Source organism: Ciconia boyciana, chromosome 25 (assembly GCF_034638445.1).
Source record: "Ciconia boyciana chromosome 25, ASM3463844v1, whole genome shotgun sequence".
Taxonomy (NCBI): Eukaryota; Metazoa; Chordata; class Aves; order Ciconiiformes; family Ciconiidae; genus Ciconia; species Ciconia boyciana.
The window spans coordinates 289,846-310,581 of record NC_132958.1 but is presented as its reverse complement, the minus strand read 5'-3'; the positions used below and the strand labels follow the sequence as shown (position 1 = coordinate 310,581).

The 20,736-nt window shown below is 52.5% G+C and overlaps 2 protein-coding genes and 2 long non-coding RNA genes across 5 annotated transcripts; 1 reads left to right on the top strand and 3 right to left on the bottom strand.

The window, feature by feature from the left end:
* The first annotated feature begins 1,166 nt into the window (after positions 1 to 1,166).
* LOC140643860 (caspase-10-like) lies at positions 1,167 to 4,009 on the top strand. Its single transcript, XM_072846151.1, has 4 exons — positions 1,167 to 1,451; positions 1,599 to 1,771; positions 3,653 to 3,782; positions 3,942 to 4,009. The coding sequence occupies exons 1-4, from the start codon at positions 1,250 to 1,252 to the stop codon at positions 4,007 to 4,009; spliced, it is 573 nt and encodes a 190-aa protein (XP_072702252.1). The 5' UTR covers positions 1,167 to 1,249.
* Positions 1,810 to 6,129, bottom strand: LOC140643861 (uncharacterized). The gene is made up of 3 exons (XR_012039673.1): positions 5,972 to 6,129; positions 4,086 to 4,209; positions 1,810 to 3,104 (listed from the first exon to the last, which is right to left on the bottom strand). It is a non-coding gene; the product is annotated as an uncharacterized lncRNA (long non-coding RNA).
* Positions 6,130 to 9,636: 3,507 nt separating this feature from the next.
* On the bottom strand, positions 9,637 to 13,845 carry TGOLN2 (trans-golgi network protein 2). Its single transcript, XM_072846053.1, has 4 exons — positions 13,720 to 13,845; positions 11,645 to 13,254; positions 10,829 to 10,912; positions 9,637 to 9,856 (listed from the first exon to the last, which is right to left on the bottom strand). The coding sequence occupies exons 1-4, from the start codon at positions 13,775 to 13,777 to the stop codon at positions 9,851 to 9,853; spliced, it is 1,758 nt and encodes a 585-aa protein (XP_072702154.1). The 5' UTR covers positions 13,778 to 13,845; the 3' UTR covers positions 9,637 to 9,850.
* Positions 13,846 to 14,593: 748 nt separating this feature from the next.
* On the bottom strand, positions 14,594 to 20,428 carry LOC140643801 (uncharacterized). 2 transcript variants are annotated; one of them, XR_012039656.1, is made up of 4 exons: positions 20,219 to 20,428; positions 16,872 to 20,142; positions 16,379 to 16,491; positions 14,594 to 15,870 (listed from the first exon to the last, which is right to left on the bottom strand). It is a non-coding gene; the product is annotated as an uncharacterized lncRNA (long non-coding RNA). The 2 variants fall into 2 exon arrangements; XR_012039655.1 differs by having other exon boundaries at positions 16,872 to 20,428.
* Between the last annotated feature and the right edge of the window lie 308 nt (positions 20,429 to 20,736).

Here is a 20,736-nt window from a genome sequence, read left to right as displayed (position 1 = left end):
GAGGCTCACGGACGTGGTCCTTTAGGAAGGAGCCGGCTCCTGGTTCAATGGGGCGATGGATTAAGCGGGTCCTTCTGGCATGCCAAGGCCAGGCGTGAAGGCTGGAGTGATTTAAGCCAACTTTAAAGCTATTTAAGAGCAACGGTGCTTGCCAGCTGCATGGTGCTTTCAGAGCCGTGCCTTGTTGCGGGACCAGCGTGCTCCGCAGCGACGCAGCCCCTCAGCCCCGCGATATCTCAGCGCTGCTCTACCCTCCGTCGCCCAGCGATGCGCGATGGTGCAAACACCCGCTCCTTTAGCAAGAAAAACAAAGTCTAGCCCTTCTGTCTGCTAGGAAGAGCTTTGAAACACGATCAAAGTCCTCTCCAAACAGGAAGGGAAGCACATGAGACCAGAAATAAATAAAATAATAATAATAATAATCATCTTGTGATTTGCGCCTTGTGATGTGGGATCAGCAGGGCTGGGGTTAGGCTGGCGCGAGAGGGCTGCTTTTCGACACTCCAGGTCGGCAAGTTTGGGAAGGGAAGGAGAGGGGGGACGCAGCTGAGACCCGTCCTCGGGAGCGTGTCGCTGGGGGCTCATCCTGCACCAGCACAGACTGTTTTAGGGAGGAATAATTGCAGAAGTGCCATAAATGGGTACCCCAAGTGGGTAAAACCAGCTGGCAAGTGCGTACTGCCTCCGGGGGAGCGGGCAGGGATAGGCAATAAGCAACACTGGCCAAAAAGCCCTGCTAGGAGCTCGCGGGGGAAGCTGGAAGGGGCTGTTTTGCCCAGGGTCAGCGATGGGAAGCAGGAATTGCCTGCCTTTTTGGGGAAACAAAGACTCAGACAGGGTGAGAAAGGCAGGGAGGGATCGCCTGGCTGCTCCTGGTGCTTCCCCACTGCAGGCATTTCCATCCCCCAGCCCTCTCCAACCCCCTGGAGAAAAAAAAAAATCCTCTTTTTTTTTGCCTCACCCCATATGCTCCAGGCTGGACGGTGCCAGTCCAGCCCCCTCGCAGCCGGCGATGCCCACTGAGCCCAGGGGTGAGTCACGCCCAGGTGCCATCTCGCTCCCTCGCAGGTGACAGGGCATTGCTCCTGCCTTGCCTTTGAAAATCAGCCACGCTGGCGCTGAGTCAGCCAGCAGAGCAGGACAGACTTCCCGAAGGAGCGCTCAGGGCTCACTGCGAGACAAACCCGACCTCCGCGCCCGCACGGCGCGGGTTTAGAGACCACCTACCCATCCGAGGGGACATCCCAGCATGTCCCAGCCAAGGCAAAGCCGGGCTCTTGTCATCGTCAACACCCATTTCTGCAGCAGCAATGGTGAGGTGGTGTTGGGGACCCGGAGAGGAGCCAAGAGAGAAGCAGAGCAGCTTTCCAACATACTCTCACGGCTCAACTACAAGGTGAAGCTGATGCATAACAAGACAGCCAAGGAGATCGAAGACCTTTACCAGCAAGGTACGCGTCCCTCTGCCAGCCCCTAAACCCCCTCCTCATCCTCCCCCGAGCCCAGCTCGCTCTCATTTCCCCGCTCCCGGTCTCAGCACCCTCTGCGACACGCATGACTCCATGCTCGAAGGCATCGGTTCGGCCGTGTCTTTGCAGAGTGCTGCTGTGAGCACGGGGACTACTTTGTGAGCATCATCTCCAGCCACGGAAAGGAGGGGGTCATAATCGGTTGTGACACGGAGGGGGTTAAGCTGACCCGGATTTTCCAGATTTTATCAGCAGAGAAGTGCCCGGCGGTCACCAAAATACCCAAAATCTTCTTTATCCAGGTAACACGGCCGCTGGATGATAATTTGATCCCCTTTTTGCTAAGTTTGTGCAGAATTAGACTGGCACAAGCACGAGGCTTAAGGTTGCTGCTGGTATAAGTCTGTTTTAATCGTGGATTTTGCTACATCCATATGAGAGCTCAATCCTTTCGTTGCTCCCCAGCTTCCCACCACAACCCTCCATCCCTCTTTTTTCATGCTTTCACTGATTTTGAGGTTTCTTTGCTCACTGCAAACACTCCTCTCCCAGCGTGTCATCGCCCATACACGCGTCCTTTCTTCAGGAAACAGCCTCGGTCTTTTCCCAGGGCCTCCAGACAGGAGCGTTTCTCCTGGTGGTTTGCACCCTCTGGACTACCTGGGCTAAAACCAAATTGTTTGCCATGATACATGGCATTGCTGGGATCAAATATTCCTCCCAGACACCACCAGGATACAGATGAATCAGTAAAAGCTGCCTTCAAATCCCATCACCGTGACATTCGGGCACAGCACGCTCCTGGGGTAGGGCTGAGAGAAGTCCAGCTGTGAACTGGTGATGTGGTAGGGAAACAAAAAATAAAGCCCACAGCTGGTTCCGAAGCAGCGGAGAGTGTGAGCATGTCCTTGCAGGAAAGGAGCCCTGGAAGTACGCTTTAATGCTGATCCAAGAGGGAGGATTCGATCGCTGAACAAACAAGTAATTCAGCAACCGGATGGATACCAGCAGATAGCGTGAGCTCTGCAAACATTATGCAATTACACAGAAATCGTTTCACCTGAAAGCAAGTGTAAATCCTGGCATTCGTTTCCTTCTGGTAAAGGGCTTGGCTGCTGCTCAGGGAGCAGTGACAGCTGGGGACAGCCCCCAGACGAGCCAACGAACCCGGAGACTGGTCTGGGCACCTCCATCAGCGGGCAAAGCTTGTGCTGGTGCTGACGAACGCTGTCCTCGTAGAGCAAACGCCGCAGGGCTGAGGGCGCCCAGAGCCCGGGCTGGAAGAGAAGGGCTGCTTCCCCTCGGCAGCACCACGGCTCTCGGGTCCCTCCGTCCACCTCTCCGGGCTGTTCGGTGCCGGGGTGTTGCAGCCAGCTTGCGGGCACCTCTGCGGGACACATCCCCAGCGAGGATTTACCGCTGGCGTTTGGCAGGGAGTTCGCACAGGGAGAGGTGAGGGGATGCTCCCCTTTCTCCTAAAGCTGGGAGATGTCCGCCGCTGCCATTTGGTCTGGTCCCAACCAACATGTCCCAGCAGAGCTGGCTCCAGGTAAGGGTGAAACATGCCCTCAGAGCAGCCTCAGCAGCACTAGTCCCTCTCCAGCGCCTTCCCAACACCAGCCTGGTACTCTGTCCCTGCAAGAAAGACCAAACCGTCACGCAGAATAAAGGACCATGCACAAACTGGGCTGCCCGCGGGCCGTGCTCCAAGGGGAATCTCTGCCAGCACTTTCCCGGTGGACTCTTGTGTTTCCAGGTGTATTTCTGGGTTCGCACGTGCAGCACTGCATTTACCGGGGAGGGGAGGGGCAAATGCAAAGAGAAGGGAAACCAGCCTCGTGAGAAATGCATAGGGAAGAGAGAAGGGAGCCCCATCTCCAGGCTCGTCGGGGAGAGAGGCTTGGCAAAGCTGAGCTGCAATGGAGGAGAAGGGAAGAGGATGCTTGATGGATGAGATGGGAAGGGGATGGAGGTGGGAGAGGAAGGGCGTGGGGCTGTAGGACTGGGGGAATGGGAGCTGGGAGGGGCTCTGCACCACGGGGTGGGCTGTAGGCTTGGTTTGGGGGGGCTACAGGTCCACAGGGAGCCCCCAGAGACCCCAGGAGCTTTAGGCTCGCCCCGGAGATGGGCAAAAGGGAGAGAGCAGAGCAGGGGGAAGGTGATGACAGCCATTCTGCCCACAGGCTTGCCGGGGGAGAGAACTCGACCAGGGGGTGGTTGTGGAGTGTGACAGCGGGGAGCCTGAGCCAGAGTGCTTCTCGGACTACCTCTCCCTCCCTCCCCAAACCGCCGTGATGTTCGCCTGCAGCCCAGGTAAGGGAGAGCCCCTGACACACCAACGCCGGCTAAAAACATTTCCTTTTGGAAACGTTGCCATCACAGGGCCACGGCACAGCCAACGTTGCTCTCCTTCCGTTACATTCTGCAGGCTACGTGGCCTTCCTCAACATCTTTGGATCCATGTTCCTCCAGGCACTGCTCAAGGTCCTGAAGGGAGAGGAACGTCACCTGGCCCTCAACCGCCTCATGACCCGCATTAACTGGGAGGTGGCGTTTTGCTGCCAGGCCAGGGGCACCTACGAGGGATGCAAGGAGATGCCCTGCTTCGTCACCAACCTGCTGCAGGACGTCTTCCCCTTCTCGGTGCCCATCGCAGAGGAGACAGGCGGTGTTTGAGAGCTGCCAGCTCTGCAGAAAAGCCCAAGGGGTGAACAGCAGCAGCTTGGCTGCCAGAAGTTCCCTGTCATGCACGCAGAAAAAAGGACAAGTTACAAGAAAACCAACAGAAAACCCCTCTGGAAAGGTGACCGGCTCAACCTGGGACATGCCAGAGCTAGCCGGGGGGAGGTTTTCACAGGCCAAGCGTAGCTGGGGCAAATCTTACCACGGGACCTTCCGCAGAGCAAAAACATCCGATTTAAGCACACGACAGTGCAACAGCACCCAAACGCCCTACAGCAGCAGCCCCACGCCATGGCTACCCACAGCTCTGGAGCAGGACATAAACCTGCTTCTCCCCCTGATTTTCTGACACAAAAAGAGCTCCAACCTTGCAAATGCAATCTCACCCATTCGTGTTTTTTTTTCATCTAAACAAACCTGCGCAGGCCATGGACTTTTGTCTTACAGAGGCAAAACTGATGTGTTTACCTGGCTGGTGCCCTACGTATAATGAAAATACTGCTGCCCTGCTGCAAAGATCACCTCATGTTTGAGCCGTTTGTTCACGAGGCTGTTTAAAAATTCAAGGGGTTAAAAAAAAAATATATAGGGGGGTTAGGAGGATTTGCAGGTCGGTGGGTTAAGCTGGGACCTGGAGCCGAGGTCAGGGAGTGGATTTGGGAGCATTTGCTCAAGGCAGTTCTCAGAGTTCATGATGAATAATTGGGTCTTTGCGAGCTTCCTTCTTACGTGAGCAAGGGGAGAGGGGAAAAGCTCCAGCCAGGATGCGAGCAGAGGGGATCAGTGGGCTGGGGCACCTCATGGACCTGATGCATTTGCTCAAGGTCCTGTCCTCCCGTTGTCTCTTTGGTACCAAGAATAAGCACAAACCCCACGTCAATAAAAAAGCCTGAACAGCTCCGGCTCCTGTGCAAACACAGGGACATCCCTGGTCTGCAAGACAGGGGACCGGTCCTCAGACGGCTGCAGGAGGAGGGAAGGGTTGAAGGGGGCGAAACCTCTACCGAAGCAGGCAGAGTTTCACCCTGCGCTCATGCATTAAGCCCTTCATTAAACCTGCGCCGCCTCCACCCTCAGGGCCTCTCAGATAAACTCTGGCCGTATGGGTATTTCTCAGCGTAGCCCTGAGCAATTCAGCTCTGATAAGCAGAGCCCAACCCAGCTGGCAGATAATTTCGGTTTCATTTAGCGTTTTTTCCACTCTTGGACAACCCATGCTCGCCCTCACTGCGTCCTGGCACGTGTGATGGGATGCTCAGGCCGCTGCCTCTCTCCCTTGAGGGACCCGCAGGGTTGTTCCTGTCTCACTACATTCGCTCTACCTGTAGGAATAAATTAGTTTTGAGATCTTTAGAGCACTCTCAAATCAGGGTGAAAGCGGGCAAGGGGTTCAGAGAGGTCTTGGAGCACAATTCAGTAACTCTTGTTTCTTTGGGAAATTGCCCTAAAGACACGGAGCAGAGCAGTGCTCTGAGCTCCTCGCAGGAAGACTTGGACAAGCGCTCAATCTGACAACCCCACGTGCAGATGAATGGAGAATTTTCATTTTAATCCCCCATTTCCACCCTTTTTTCCTCCCTCAAGCTCTCAGCAACCCCATCACCAGGAAAACAAGTGGTTCTCCCTTTTTCCTAGCCTGTCCTCTGCACTCACTGCCAGGCAGCTGGTGTCCAGCCAAGTTGGAGGAGAGTGCAGGAGGGTGGGTTTTCTCCTTTTAGGGAAAAAGTGGGGGAAAGGAGAAAGTTTCTTTCATTTACTGCAGGAAGCAGCAGTAAACGCTACCAAGAAGCGCCCTCATCATCTGCTGTTGATCACAGCACCTCCTCTTCCCCTCTCCACGGCTGGTCGGGCAGCAGCATCCCACGCAGGCTGCTCTCGCCGTGGGGGAACAGAACCGGCACCACTGGGCTCTCTTTTCCAGTCTCTGCTGCTCAGAGGGGACGGGCCATGCTGGGATCCGGACTGCATCGTCCTGAGAGCCTCCCTGTGGGTGAAAGAAGAAATACAACAGGAGAGATCCACCACTGAGCTCTGTTAAAAGCAGTTTAAACTCAGTCTTAAGGTCAGGTCCTAAATAACCCCGCTCACTACCATGCAGGACCAAGCCAGTCAAGAGGAACGGGGTTGCCGATACAGGCTGATGCTGAAGCAGACCGGAAACTTTTCAGATCCGCTCTCGGCTGAAACCTGTCTCATCTCCTTCTGGCTGCAGGGTTAGTTGGTCGCTGAGGGCCAAGTCTGCACGTGCAAATCAATCGCGCAAAGCTTTGAACACAAACCGCTCAGCTGAAAGAGTGTTGGTTTTGTTAAAACCATTTTGTTTTCACACAAAGAGGAACTAACCTGTACCGTTGTTGCCAGGTTTCAAAGGAGACCGTGAAAAGAACACAGACCAAAAAAACCAAAAAGAGTTGAAAACTCCTTATTTATTTTTCTTAAATCCATTTATTGAATTCACCACACAGAAAAAAAAAAAGTACAAAGAAATATAAAAATTCTGATCCTTCAAAGCAAGTTGCATTTCACTACGGCAGAAAACAAACCGTTTGCTGATTCAAACCGGCAAGGCAGCTGGCCTAAAAGTAGTAACATTTGGAAAAAAACAACAAAAAAAACCAAACTACACAGCGACAGATACCATCCATTCAAGATCGTGTCGTGTCCAAAGGGAAAAGGTTATGCGCACCTTGACCCGTTTGAAACACGCTACATAAATTTAAATACCATAAAAATCAACAAACCAGGAGTCATTCCCAGAGGTTTCACACAGCTCGGACAATTACAGTGACTGTTGCCAGAAACACTCCGCCCTCAGGAACTGCTGGGTAGGAGGAGATTTAGGGGGGAGTCCCCCCGGTTTAGCCTGGCGTGAGCTCTGCCCCTCCCCAAACCCTGCACTTCCCGGGCACCGGGCATTTCTGTTTTGCCAGAGCCACGCCGGGCACCGAGCAAACCAACAGCTCCCACCGAGACGTGACATACGTCCTCGCTAACCTGACGAACGAGCTCGTGCTCGGTCCAACCTGACGATCGAGATGTTTGAGGTACGATGGTCCTGCTCTCCAAAGAACTCCCTCGCTTCAGCTTGCTGTTAATAGCTAACTGCTGGTAACGGGGGTGGGATTTCCAACACAACTTGGAACGACAGAGGACTGAAAGGCATGTGAAAAAGCTCGTGGGATAGAAAAGCAAGCAGATGGTGAAAAAAACCCTTTGTAAATTATTTTTCAATTAAAAAAAATAGGACAAAGCAGGAGAACAGTGCACACATACTAAAAATTCAGGAATGAGCAGCTCAGAAGCACGTGGTATTTCACATGTTGGAATATGGGTTTTTTTTTCCCCTGGTGTCATTAGACAAAAGCCACCACCTCCCACCCCGCATCCTGTCCATAAATCAGTCGTGCAACAGCGAGCCTCAGGCTTATCCTACGGGATCTCTGAAACAGTGGAGTCTTGTTGCAGGAGTTCCCACCCTTTTCAGAAGGCACATTTCCCCCAAGGTTTATGTTCCCAGACTTGTTTTCCTTTCTCTTCCCTCCACCTCACACTCCCGTTCTCCAAAATAGCCTCTGCAAGTACTTTTAGCATCAGAAAAGTTTACTACGGAAACCTTGAAAGCTATTTAAAGCCAAGAGGGACTTTCTCCCACTCTTTGTGCTTGCTAACAGCCAGAAAAGAAAAAAAAAAAAAAAAAGAGGATTTTTCTTTTAAGAGAGGGTCAAGCCCCTTCTCTCCCCTCTTACATGGGGAATGAACCACTAGGAAAAAAAGAAATACAGCTGTAGCTTTCGTGTCCAGACAAGGAAATGTCTTTGCCCTTGTCAAACGTGACTATCTTTAGCAACCACAGGGCAGATTACCAATTGTTCACAACCTCGGGAAGGCTGGAAAAAGGCTGGCCTCATCCCACAAGTGGCTTTTGCAGCCAGCTGGAGGGAAGTTAACCCGACCGGGATTCTTCCTGTGCAGTCAGTCGGCAAGTGCACGGAGAGGGTGACTCACGTACAGCTGGCACGAGCTTTGGGCGTAGACGGGTACCCGTGTGAAGAGCTCTAGATGCCTCATACCCATTTTTTTCTGCCTATATTGGAAAAAACAAAAGCACGAGCCGGGCAGGCACTTCATGCCCTCTTCAGAAACATCCCGTCTCAAACAAACATCTTTGGAGTAGAACTACAAAAATAAAAAAAACCTCACAGCTATAACTCATGAATCAACGTGTTTTGCAGCCTTAAATATACCCAGTGCATCCCAGGCCCTAGTTTAAGTGCTCCACAGTAATACCGAAGTGACCAGCTCAGCAACAAGCAGCTGGTTAGGTGTACGTTCAGCCACACAAAACTCCTCAAAGCCGGGGCCGGCAGAGCCGCAGAAGAGCAGGAAGAGGTGGTGCCGGCTGTATGCGAGCCCTTTCACATGTCGGTCACCTGCTCAGGAGCTGACCTCGGCGAGAAGACGCCCCGTGGTGACCCACAGGCAGAAAAGATGGCGCCCACGCCGCAGGTTACAACGGTTTCCCAAGGCGAGAGGTGCTCGGCAGGCGCGGTGCTGCCAAGGCCTGTGCAACCCGGGGACGAGCAGCCGCCTCGCCTCTCAACCGGGCAAGAGAGCGGCACTTCTCCAGCAAGAGCCAACGCCGAGCGCTCAGTGGCAGCGAGCTCTAACACCGGTGGAGGCTCATTCGGAGGAGCTGAATACTCCAGGGCCTCCATACTGCATTTTTGAGGAAGAGGTTTGAATGACAACAAGTTTAATTCATCCCAAACGCTTCAGGATTACCGTACGTTTTACGTTACCACATGACTACAATTTACAAGGGGTAGGAAAGCAATCTGCCAAGGCAAAGTCTGCTACAACTACACCGCGGCAATTTGGCATGAAGCTTTCTAAGCCTAACCCGTCCTCCTTCACAGCACCAAACCGCAACTGTCACCTTCAGTGCAAACATCTGAACTCTGGGGATTGTGAGGTTTCGAAAAGACCCGCGTGGAGCGTAAGATGCAGGTGAGGAAGTTTAAGCTACAACCCAAGGGCCAAAGACTGCTCCAGCGTTTCCAAAGACGTGCATGAAAGAGAATCTAGATGATAAACTCTAACATTATCTTCATCACAGAGAGAGAAAAATAATCAAATCAAGTCAGAATCCTTGGCGGATCATTTCCAAACTAGTGCAATCAGTCACGCTCCGAACTTTACGATCCAAATACAATGGACAGAAGAGGAGAACGTCTGTGTCTCAAGCAAGACTGTGCTGGTTACAAAGGCAGCTCTATGACTCTGGAAGGGGAAGAGTCAGATGGCTCATTTCGCAGGCAGATTTTTTTTTCCCCCCAAGAGGAGACGTCAGTACAGTAGATGGCAAATTCCATTTCATTTGGACACAAAAGTTCTGTCAAGTGCCGGGGACTGGCTTTTCCTGGGTCGCAGGCTAGGAGCCAGACACCCAAGAGGAAAATGAGTTCATCTTCAGGCAGCTGGGAAAGGAGAAATGCGTTTTGAGGAAGTGAGAGGTTTAACGTTACCAAGGTGCAGGTGCAAAACGAAAAGCATTTCCCCTTCTTCCTGTTGTCTGAAATCTGAACGTGGCAGCACAGCTACAACTCAGAGCACTACAGCAGGGGAGTCGGTGGGTGTCCCAGTGTTCCTGCATTTTCATCGCCAGCTGTCATTATTCCACTGAACATCCAAGGAGGAATCTAGATCTGGAAAGGTAAAAAGAAAGGTTTAAACGATTTGAAAGCTCAGCATTGCTTTTCTACTCTGACAAAGCATCAGGGTTTGAGCGGGCTGAGTGTCTCTGATGAGCTTTCAAATAAAAACCCAAGCTCTTTCTAACTGGCTGCCTGCTTTAGAGCCCCTGCAAACCAAGTCAGGGAATTCCTGGCAAGGGAAACCGATTCCCAAAATATTTGGTGAGACTAAATGGGGAGGCTCAAGCAGGCAAATCATCTCAGTGGCACTCAGACAGGTTCCCCAGCCAGGCACGGCTGCAATTCCGGAAGAGAGAGAACCAAGCTTCCACTCCCAATGGTGCACTGCACCGCTGCAGAGCTGACAACTGGCTGAGGACGACACTGCCTTGAGTTTTATACACAAAATCCCTAACGGAGTTCGAAAATGGCCATCGTCGCGGTCCCCCAAATGCTGACGGCCTTCTGAAAGACTACGTTTCAGCTTAACTTTTTCAGCTTTTAAAAATTGTCTTTTGTTGTCTCCTCCTCTTCCCATTGCAGAAAATAACTACGGACACATCTGACTTCAGGGACAACAGGTGAAAAAAGTTTCAAGGGGAAAAAGAAAGGGAATTCTCCCTGAATCCTACCCTTCCTCTGCTAAGAACTTATTTGAAAAAGTCATTTGAGTCAGTAACAAACTATTCTTAAGCACACTTGAGCTCGAGACTCATAAGCTCCTGCTCTGTCTTAGCCCTCTCTGCTGCCATTTCTCAGCATTGTTGCCTCCCTTTTCTGGCAAAACCCTGTTTCCAGACCAAGAGCGGGGTTTTTGCTAAAAAAATCTGCTTTCCAATACCAACCAAGCAGGGGCTTTGTGACCATTTCTATATGTGAAAAGCCAATATATCGCAGTTACAGCATACACCAGGCACCGCAGCCCCTTCTCCCAGCCTGCCTGGCTCCCGGGGCGAGGCAGTACCCGTTTCGGGTAGATCTTACCTTTTGATCCAGTCTCTGATAATCGCCAGATTTGGGCCGTCGACCACTTTTCGATCTTTTCCCTTCCAGAGCAAAAGCAATGATCTTTGGAGAGAGAAGCGGGGACAAGGTGAGTGGGACAGTAGCGACCAAATAAGCTTCTTCTCACTTCAAACGCAAGTGCTTTCTGATGGGCCAAAGACTACCTTCACTTACCTCCTTCTAGTGACCATATTTCATTTGAAAAAACACTTGAAACAAATAAATGCCAATATATAAACCCAGCTAAGATCGAAAGAAGGCGATAATGAGGTTTGCCTAACATGCAGAAAACAGTAAGAATTTCTTTTCTTTCTCCTACCGCAAAAAAAGCTTTACAGGAGGGAAAAAAAACCAGCAAAAGTTACATCATTTGAGCTGCATGCCCCCCATGCAGGACTATTTAAGGACAAGTCTTCTGCAACCTGCTACAGAAAACTCACTGTCAGCGAGAAAACACAGGGTAACGTCATACATCTTTTCCTTTTCACCTCTCTCAGCTGAAAATAACCACTAGGGCTGAGGCCACCCAATTTCCATGGAGGTTCGACCCCGTTCCTAGTTACAACACCCCCTCTGCTCCTCCCAAAGCTGCTCGGACCAAGGCTCAAATTAACATTAACCAAACCCACGCCGAGCAGCGAGCGGGAGGTATTGGTGAGAAGCAAAAGTCAGGGCGAGGGGAAAGGTCTTCAACCGAGCAGGTCCCAGTCTGCAGCGGTGACCAGTAAGAGGAAAGAAAGCTCCTAAACCGCAGGGGAGATGTCGAGAGCCCGGGTACGGAGCTCGGCCACTCACCTTGCGTTTGTTGTGATACGCAACGTATAAGGCGGCAACGATAATAGCTGTGGTCACCAGATAGGCGAAGAAGTGGCTGCTCTCCGACTGGTCCCTGGGGGGAGAAGGGATGCTCTTCTCTCCCTCGTTATTAAAGGAGGAGGCATTGCTGCCATCTTTAGCCCCATTTTCCTCCTCTCCAGGGCTTCCTCCATCATCTGAAGAGCTGCCACCGTCAGCAGTGGAGGAAGTTGATTGCGGTGATACATTTTTATCTCTCGGTGAGCCCACTTGATTACCCTGGTTATCACCGTTACTGCCCTGGTTCTTGCCGTTGTTGTCCTGGTTGTTGCCCCGGTTGCTGCCCTGGTTCTGGTTGTTGCTGCTGTCCTGGTTGCCGTGGTTCTGGTTGTTGCTGCTGTCCTGGTTGCCGTGGTTCTGGTTGTTGCTGCTGTCCTGGTTGCCGTGGTTCTGGTTGTTGCTGCTGTCCTGGTTGCCCTGGTTCTGGTTGTTGCTGCTGTCCTGGTTGTTGGCTTGGTTCTTCCTGCTGTCCTTGTCGTTGTTCTGGGTCTTGCTGCTGTCCTCATTCTTGCTGCTGTCCTCGTTCTTCTTGTCCTCGTTGTTGCCCTGGCTCTTGTTATTACCCTGGCCCTGGTTCTCACTGCCCTGGCCCTGGCTGTTGCTGTCCCGGTTGTTGTCCTGGTTCTGGTTGTTGCCGCCCTGGTTGCCGCCGCCCTGGTTGCCATCCTTATTATTGTCGCTGTTCTCCTGGTTGTTGCCCTGGTTCTGGTTGTTGCCGTCCTTATTATTGTCGCTGTTCTCCTGGTTGTTGCCCTGGTTCTGGTTGTTGCCGTCCTTATTATTGTCGCTGTTCTCCTGGTTGTTGCCGCCCTGGTTGCCGTCCTTATTATTGTCGCTGCTCTCCTGGTTGTTGCCCTGGTTCTGGTTGTTGCCGCCCTTATTATTGTCGCTGTTCTCCTGGTTGTTGCCCTGGTTCTGGTGGTTGCCGCCCTGGTTGCCGTCCTTATTATTGTCGCTGCTCTCCTGGTTGTTGCCCTGGTTCTGGTTGTTGCCGCCCTTATTATTGTCGCTGTTCTCCTGGTTGTTGCCCTGGTTCTGGTGGTTGCCGCCCTGGTTGCCGTCCTTATTATTGTCGCTGCTCTCCTGGTTGTTGCCCTGGTTCTGGTTGTTGCCGCCCTGGTTGCCGTCCTTATTATTGTCGCTGTTCTCCTGGTTGTTGTCCTGGTTCTGGTTGTCACCGCCCTGGTTACTGGTGCTGCTGCTCTGGCTGTTGGGCTGGCTACCAGCGCTGCCACCTTGGCCATCCTGGCCATTGCCACTCTGACCACTGCGTTGGCCACTGGTCTGCTTCTCCATGCTGTTGCCGTGGCCAGGCACACCCGTGCCCTTCTGGTCCTCATTCATCGCCTCTCTGTTACTCGTGTTCAGTTTGGTCTCACTCTCCTTGCGTGGATCCGATTCAGTGTGGTGCTCTTTGTTCTTTTTGGACACATCCGTCTGCTTGGTCTCTGGGGTTCCCTGGCCATTGGGTGGTCCCGGCTGGGCGGATCCCCCAGAGGCCACTGAAGTTTTGCTGGGCTCTGTTGTCTGCTGTGGCCCCTGCCCCTGAGCTGTCAGCAAACACAGAGAGGTCACAGTCACCGCCTGCCCCTGCGCCCGGTGTAAGCGGCGTGCCTGGCTGTCTGAGACAGCAGCCCCACCGCTGCCAAAAGGGGAAGGAAGCTCCCCCGCAGGGGAGGCGGGAAGGCAGAACCAGAGGGGTGACACACTCGGCGGCGGGGGGCCCCGAGGGAGCCCCCCGGCCCCTCCGCCGGCTCCCACCACACGCAGGAGGGGCCCAACGGCAGAAGAGCCCCCGCAAACCAAGCGCCCGTGTCAGACCCACCCCGGCCCGAGGGCAAGCGCTGCCCTGGCCTCGCTGCTCCCGCTCCGCGGTACAGCCGAGTGCCCGCCCCAAGCGCTCCCCCTCAGCGCCCCGCCGCCCCGGCCTTCCCCGGCCGCAGGGCCCCTCTCACCGCCTTCCCCCGCCCCGGGCTCCTCAGGGCCGCCCCAGCCGCCCTCCCCCGGCCTCTCACCCTCGGCCCGGCCGGCGGCACAGAGCGCCAAGAGCAGCAGGAGGAGCCGCAGCGGCATGGCGGCCCGAGAGTAACGGCCCCACCGCCACCGACCGACCCGCCCGCTTCCGCTTCCGGTAAGACAAGGGCTACTTCCGGGGGGAGATCTCGCGAGAGCGGGGAAGCGGCGGGCGGGAGCGGGAAGGAGTAGGTGGGTGTGAGAGAAGGGAAGGGGCGGGGCTTGAGGCTGGGGCGGGGTTTAAGGCGAAGTGGGGCGGGGCTGACAGGGATTCGGGCAGGTCTTGGGGCGAATCGGGGCGGAGCTTGCTAAGAAGTGGGGCGGGGCTTGCTGCGACTGAGGCGGGGCTTGTTGAGACTCGGGGGCGGGTTTCGGGAGAGTAGGGGCGGGGCTTGTGGAGAATCGGGGTGGGGCTTAGGGAGCACGGGCTTTGCTCTGTCAAATTGGGTGGGGCTTATGCAAATTAAGGGCGAGGCTTAACTGTCCCTGGCGTGTGCCAGGCCTTGCCAGGGGCAGCGATGCCTCAGCAAAACTGCTCTATCTTTGGGGTAAAAGCAGCATTTTGAGGTAAAACCTGCCATTTTGGGGCCTGTTTCCAGGCCTTGAGAAACCAGCGCTGGGACTTTGTGAGCAGTGGCCCAAAATGGGGTCGCCGAGACGTGCTTTGAAGGGCCAGGCCTTCCCTCCCCCCGAGTTTGGCCCTGTTTGATGGTGTCCTGACACTGTGGACATCTCTGTCTTATGGGGGGGAAACAGGCCGTGGCGGGGGGCGAGTGGTGAGAAATCGGGGCTAGTTTCCCTTCCTTTGGTTCAGGACTGCTTTCTGAAAGCGCTCCTGCGGACAACGGCTGCACCGGGAGAGCATGGCCAGCCCAACAGCTCTGATAACCTTTTATTTTTGTTTTTGGCCAGGCAAGACACGTCCTGTTCAACTACAGCTCTTCCCACCAGCAGCAGAAAATCAGCTTTTGGCTCTCTGTGGGCACCGAGGAATATGTATCCCTTTCCTCTGTAGATAATTTACCTACTGAAGACTGTTATGTCTCCCTTCTCTGGATTAATGTCCATCTTTTCCTGTAGGTTGTGTTCTTGCTCTCTTCTGGGCTTTCTCCAGGTGCTCCACACCTTGAAGGATACTGCCCAAAACTGGGGATGATCCTTCAGCTTGGTCAGCAGACCAAACAAGGATTTCATCATGTCTTACTGATAATCCTACCCATCTCCAACCTCCTGCTCTGCTGCCTGGAATACAAAATGACCTGTACTTGATGCAAATAAAATCAAAATGTAGAAAGATCCTCAAGTCCACCTATCATCCTTCTACCATGGTTGGGGCAGCTCTGGGGATCTGAAGCCTGTAGCTGAGGTCCTCAGATGGATTTGATGTCCTCAGATCCATGAACTGCGACCCTACAGCAGTGAGTCAAGGTGGCTGCGGTGCTGGGTGTCCTTGAGCTGTGATTGATGTCATCTGCGGTTGTCTTCCAGCCGTGTCCAAGTTGTCCCCACCCGCTGTCCAAGCCTTTCTCAGAGGGTTTGCCTCCTGCTGTATTCCCTTTCCACCAGATGTCTGCTGAGCCGTGGCTTTTTAGGGATCCTGGTAAAACAAAGAGCTCCAGAGGTTCTTCCTCGGTCTTCCTCGTGTTCATTACTGCTACCCAGTGACCTTGTACAGATCTGTCTCCCTCTGTTTAGGGACGTTGGCATGGGGGTACATCGTTCTTCAAAAAGTTTTATCTCCAGCTTTTGCCCTGCCTGTCCTTCCCAAACCAGCTAGACCTTTTCAGTTATCAGTTTTCAGTTATCGGTTATCAGATATCAGTTTTTCAGATGCATGAATTATGCCATCAAGTCTCTGTAATTTGGCTTATTAGTAACAATCCCAATCTGTCCTCCCCGTCATCTCATTTCTTTCCTTTTAGATCAATGGATTTGCCTTCATCTCTGCCCAGGGTGAACTTCCTTGGTGCTTAACCACTCCAGACCATGCACGCTTCCCACTATGGCTTGGTGTCACCAGAGCTGTCTCATCCATAACGCGGCATCCTGCAGCGCTGAGTGCTGAAGGACAAGCAGTGAAGTCTCACGTGTCTCCAGAAGGAATCGCAATAACATCACGAATTCGTTAGCTGCTCCAGTCAGTCCATTTAATGCTAAAACACAGAAAAATATCCCAACATGCATCATTCAACATGCAAACCAAATGAGTCCCGCACAGCGATAATACTTTGGGGAATAATCCTGACTTGGCCTCAGAGCATGATGGATTATGTGGTAGATTTTTCTTCTCTTTTTTTCCAATCCTCTATTCAATTCAATACATTCCAATAATCCTAGCAGCTCGGTTCTGCCCATGCCTGCCTTTCTAAGGAGACAGAAGAACAGTTGGCCCAATGCTTTTTTTGAGATTTAAAACAGGCAAGCGAGGCTATTTCTCATGCCCAGTCAGTTCGGCTTTCACTCACACCCCTGGAAGTCAAGAGTAACTGAACAGAGGCCAAGTTCCTCTGGATTTACAACAATGCATCTGGGAACAGAATTCTGCCCAAAATACTGAGTACGAGGCTGACATCAGCTCAGTGCCTGGTGGCTCACACCAGGCTCATTTTCCTTCAACAGTTTTCTTGGCTAAAACGTGATAAACAGGACCAGCGACCTTACCTAACCTCCGTGTGGCTGCACCCTCTCCGCACAGCCCGAGGAACGGGAAGCTGCCATCGACGTGGACAACAAGGAAGTTGCTTCTGGCTTCAGTGCGATTATGCGGATGTAGACTGGTAGGAGGAAAGGAAGGAGGATTGAGGATTATTATCTGTCTGCTGCAAAGCAGAAGGAGGAAATTCTGTTTTGGTCCCACCCAGCTGCTTTCCGACGTGATGGCAAGCTGTTGGTCCTTTATCGCCTGAAAAACAACTCCTTTACATTCAAAGTTAAGTGAGGTTTTGGTTGGTTTCCTAGACTGGTACTATCTTTTCTCATAAATCCTTGTGGCATGTCCCTTTTTGGGGATGACTCTTTCTGAGAATAGCCATGACGGCCAAGAACAGGCTGGACACACAAACCTGGCCTTTAATTTAGCACCAGTCAGGGCGTTTTAGCGTGGCCTCCCAAGGTCTGGTGACAACCCTGCGCTTGGAGATAATAAAGTCCTCACCTTGTCAGAAGTGTCTGCATCCCCCATCCCGTCCCTTTCCCCCGAGGGCTAATCTGGTCAGGATAAAGGATCAAAAGGAGAAACAATTAGCAAATGGAAGAATTTAATGATGCTAATTAAAATGTATTAAGTGTAGCAACTGCCTCTGCACCAGCTGCTTTGGCAGGAGTCTGGAGTCCGCGGAGCGCCAGCCTTACCCCTGTGCGTAGCAGGGAAACAGGACATCTGGTGCGCCCTCCCCCCGGCCCCTCTTGCAAAAAAGCAGGTTCGAGGAAACCTTCGTTTCATTTGCTGCTGCTTGCCGGGTTCGTGGTGGAGCCCCTAATTAGCTCCATCTCTGCAGGAGACCCCTGGGACCTCATTAGGCATTTCAATTAGTGAATAGCCAGAGCTGTGGAGGGAGAGGGGGCTGGGGGCCGTTTGATCAAGATGGCTGCAATTAAGCAAGCGGACGGAGGTGACAGAAGTAACCCTGCTTCCAAAAAAAAGTGGGGAAAGCACCAAGCTGGCTCCCAGATGCTACCCGCGCACCAGAGCAAGCTCTCCCAGAAGTTTGCTCTTGACAAGCTCTTAACGAGACGTTTGCCAGCTCCCGGCAATAAAAACCCCACGATAGCTGCAGTGAGTTTAGGGCTGGGCTTGTCACAAAAACGGCACCTTTTAATCGAGGTTTTAAACCTTTTCTTACTGTCCATCACATTTCCGGATAGGGACGGACACACAGGCGCATCCTCCCCTCTCCTGAGCCATTCCTGGTGTTGCCTATCTGCCGCGTCGCAGCCCAGCTCCCCGGCCACCCCAAGCAGAGCTCTGCAGTATTTGCTCACCTGGAGTATTCCCAGCCAGGAGACATCAGGCACTTCTTGAACTTCGTTTCACTCTGGGAATGGGTGGCAATGATGGTGAACGTGTATTTCCCAAGGACGCAGCCACCCGTTCCCAATTCCAGCTTCATAATTCACCCGGCTGCTCCCAGCTCTCCCACCCAGCCATACATCCTGCCGCTTCTTGGCACTTTCTATGTGGACCTCCACTGTTGGAGATGACGGCAAACCCCAAATGAGCAGGTCCACCTCACCCCACCTCCGCACAGCCGTGGCTTAGCCCCACGTGGTGTTCATACCGTCTTGACCTGTGCATGCAAACAGCAACATCTGCTGCAGCCGGGACAGCAACAGGGACCCCGTCATTGGCACGACGTCCCCCGTCCCAGCTGTTTCATGCCTCTCAGCTAAGGCAGAATCCGGCTGTCCCACCTCTCCCTGCTCTTTACACCATGCTATCCCTTCCTTCTGCTGCCGACTCTCCGTGGGACACCGTTTAATTCCCTCCCTGACCTTTTCCCCTTTGTTGGATGCGGTTGGGATGCACCCTATGAAAAAAAAGTCATCTACAAAGCAGGACCAGGGAGTGTGCAGTGGCAGACGCCTCATTTTGTCAGGAGACCAAAGGCAAAATCAGGAATCTTTGGCCACAAAATTTGGTTTTTGTTGCAAGTTTGAAAAGTGAATTAACGTAACTGGGAAATACTGCTAGAGAGCTCCCCAGGACCTCCACGCATGGCTCTCCTCTGCACCCTGGGCTGCCTGGCTCAATTTCAGCTCCCAGGTCTGAGGATAAGTTAAGCATCATGAGAAATGTAGTCTCAAACTTGTCCAAAAATGAGGAGAGGGGCTACCGCACCTCCTTGCCACAACAGCCCAAACTGAAACACACCGGGTATTCAGGTTTTTCTGCAACGAAGACAAAGTCCAGAATTTTCCTCTTATTGAAGCACCTCCCAGAGGACGAAGAAAACCCTGCTAAGGAGTCAGTTGTCTATTGATAACCAGTCTGAATGCAAAGTTTTCATCCAGCCATATCACTGCAAGCATGAAGGATATAGAGAGACTGCGACCAGCCTGGTTCAACTAAGATCGCTTCAGCATGTTCATTTGAGACCGGAGCAACGTGTAACTGGTCTTGCCCTCTTCTCCAGGAGGAGCGAAGCCAAGAGGGCTTTGGTGGCCAGTTGCTTCTCTTCTAGCAGGGGATAATCCAGGCCTATCTCAGTTTAAGAGCACTGCGAAAGCATCGGAACAGATGTTCCTTTTCTGTATGGGAAAATGCCGAGTAAAACAAAGAAATATTCTCCTGCTGAAGTCCAACATCTGTTTGAAGCTGTCTGGCTCCGGTTCAGACTTTAATTCTTGTGACAGGTCTCTTCATGCCTTTAATTTCCCATGAAATCTAATTCAAGAAGTTGTTTGTCTGCTGCCTGCTCCCGGTGTTGGGGAGAGCGAGGCTGCATGCGATCCAGACGTTCCTCGCAGAAAACTAGTTTCTTGGAACAGCCTTTCTAAAAAAAGCTACGTTTTGCCTCTTTTCAAATGACGGCCACGCACGTTTTCAGCGACACTCTAATCCTCTCAGTCCTGGATCTCGCACAACCGCGTGACATGCTATCAGGATGCCATTAATTAAAGCGTCGTGGCTGGTCCTCTTGGGTGCTGTTGCGGAGGAATCATGCCCTATCCCAGCATTTACAAATTTGTACTTTGAAAGCAAGAACTTTAAACAATTTTGTGTGTGGAACGGAAACGCCTACCGAGTTCGGGGCTGTCTTGGGCGCAACAGTGAATAAAGATGCTCCAGGCACTTTCTTATGCTCAGAGGCTTTGGTGGTGGCCACCAAGAAGCTGGTATGCAGGAGCTGGGTCTGCTGCAGGCTCCTCTCGCTGCTTGAGGCTCTCCAGTAGCCGGGACCCCTTAAAGCAATTATTTCAGGAGCTACCACCCAGCTGGGATGCTCAGAGCTGTGAATTTAAGCTTCCAGTCCAGAAGATGATCCTCAGCTGGATGGGAGAAGCCACGCTCCTGCTGGGGGTACCGTCACTGTTTGCAGAAGTCATCTGCAGCTTTCACATGGTTACGGGAGCCAGTGTTTGCCCCGAATGTGTCCCTGGTGCTCATGCAAGGGCTCAAGGCTGTGCTCTTGTCTGCACCCATAGCTGGGGGCATCACTCGGCTGTGCTGTTTTGGTAGTTCTGCCCAGCTCCAATATGGAAATAGGAATCCTCAAATCCAGGTGTCATCCGCTGGGGTTACAGACACCAGTGTCATCCCGTGGCACGCACTCATCTTGCACAACATCTGGGAAACACGGATGCCATCTTCCTTAAGGACAAGACACCAAGATGGTCCCTTTTCCCCTCTACCTGCAGATGGACATCTGCTGCTGCTCCAATTTGCTAAAAATACTTCCCCAGTGGCTTCTCACACCAGCTCAGCACTGGAAAGGAAAAGAGAAATGTCACAACAGGAGGCGAAGGCTTCATTTATTCCACCAAATGAGCAAAAGCACCCACCAAACTGAGAGCCAGAGAGCCAGCAGTCGCAGGAAGGGCTCAGCCCATCACTGATAGTGATGGTCTGGACGTAGCCCACTGCCGCGGGCTGGGAGCCCGAGGACACTGTGGTCCCCACAACGCAGCACTGGTGCAGGTAGAGAGAAGCCCGGCTGGGTCCTGGGAAAAGGAAATTGGCCAAGAAATTCAGAAAGGGGAATGAAACGGGACTATAAACACCATGAATCACCTTTGGGCAGGCACAGCTCGGAATTAGATCTGCAACAGAAAACAAAATTGCAACTTTCAACAGGAAAATTTTGAGATAGTTTTTTTTTCCCTATTAAAAATATAGTGAGATGGAAGAGTCTTGATTAGCTCAAGTGTTGAACTGACTGAGAACTTAAGATCAGTTGAAAATCCACTGGGTCACCCTGGGTTGCTTTTGTGCAGGTCCTTTTTAATCCTAATCTGTCTTTTCATTCCTGGTTTGGAAGAAGCAGGCACAGGGCATCCTGCAGTTCCTGGCCGTGAGATGC

Coding starts and splice junctions, on each gene's coding strand:
- TGOLN2 (XM_072846053.1), bottom strand. CDS start 13,777: ATGCCGCTGCGGCTCCTCCTGCTGCTCTTGGCGCTCTGTGCCGCCGGC. Junction 13,255..13,719: donor TGCCGCCGGCCGGGCCGAGG/GTGAGAGGCCGG, acceptor GTTTGCTGACAG/CTCAGGGGCAGGGGCCACAG. Junction 10,913..11,644: donor CGTATCACAACAAACGCAAG/GTGAGTGGCCGA, acceptor CTCTCTCCAAAG/ATCATTGCTTTTGCTCTGGA.
- LOC140643860 (XM_072846151.1), top strand. CDS start 1,250: ATGTCCCAGCCAAGGCAAAGCCGGGCTCTTGTCATCGTCAACACCCAT. Junction 1,452..1,598: donor CGAAGACCTTTACCAGCAAG/GTACGCGTCCCT, acceptor GTGTCTTTGCAG/AGTGCTGCTGTGAGCACGGG. Junction 3,783..3,941: donor GATGTTCGCCTGCAGCCCAG/GTAAGGGAGAGC, acceptor ATGTTCCTCCAG/GCACTGCTCAAGGTCCTGAA.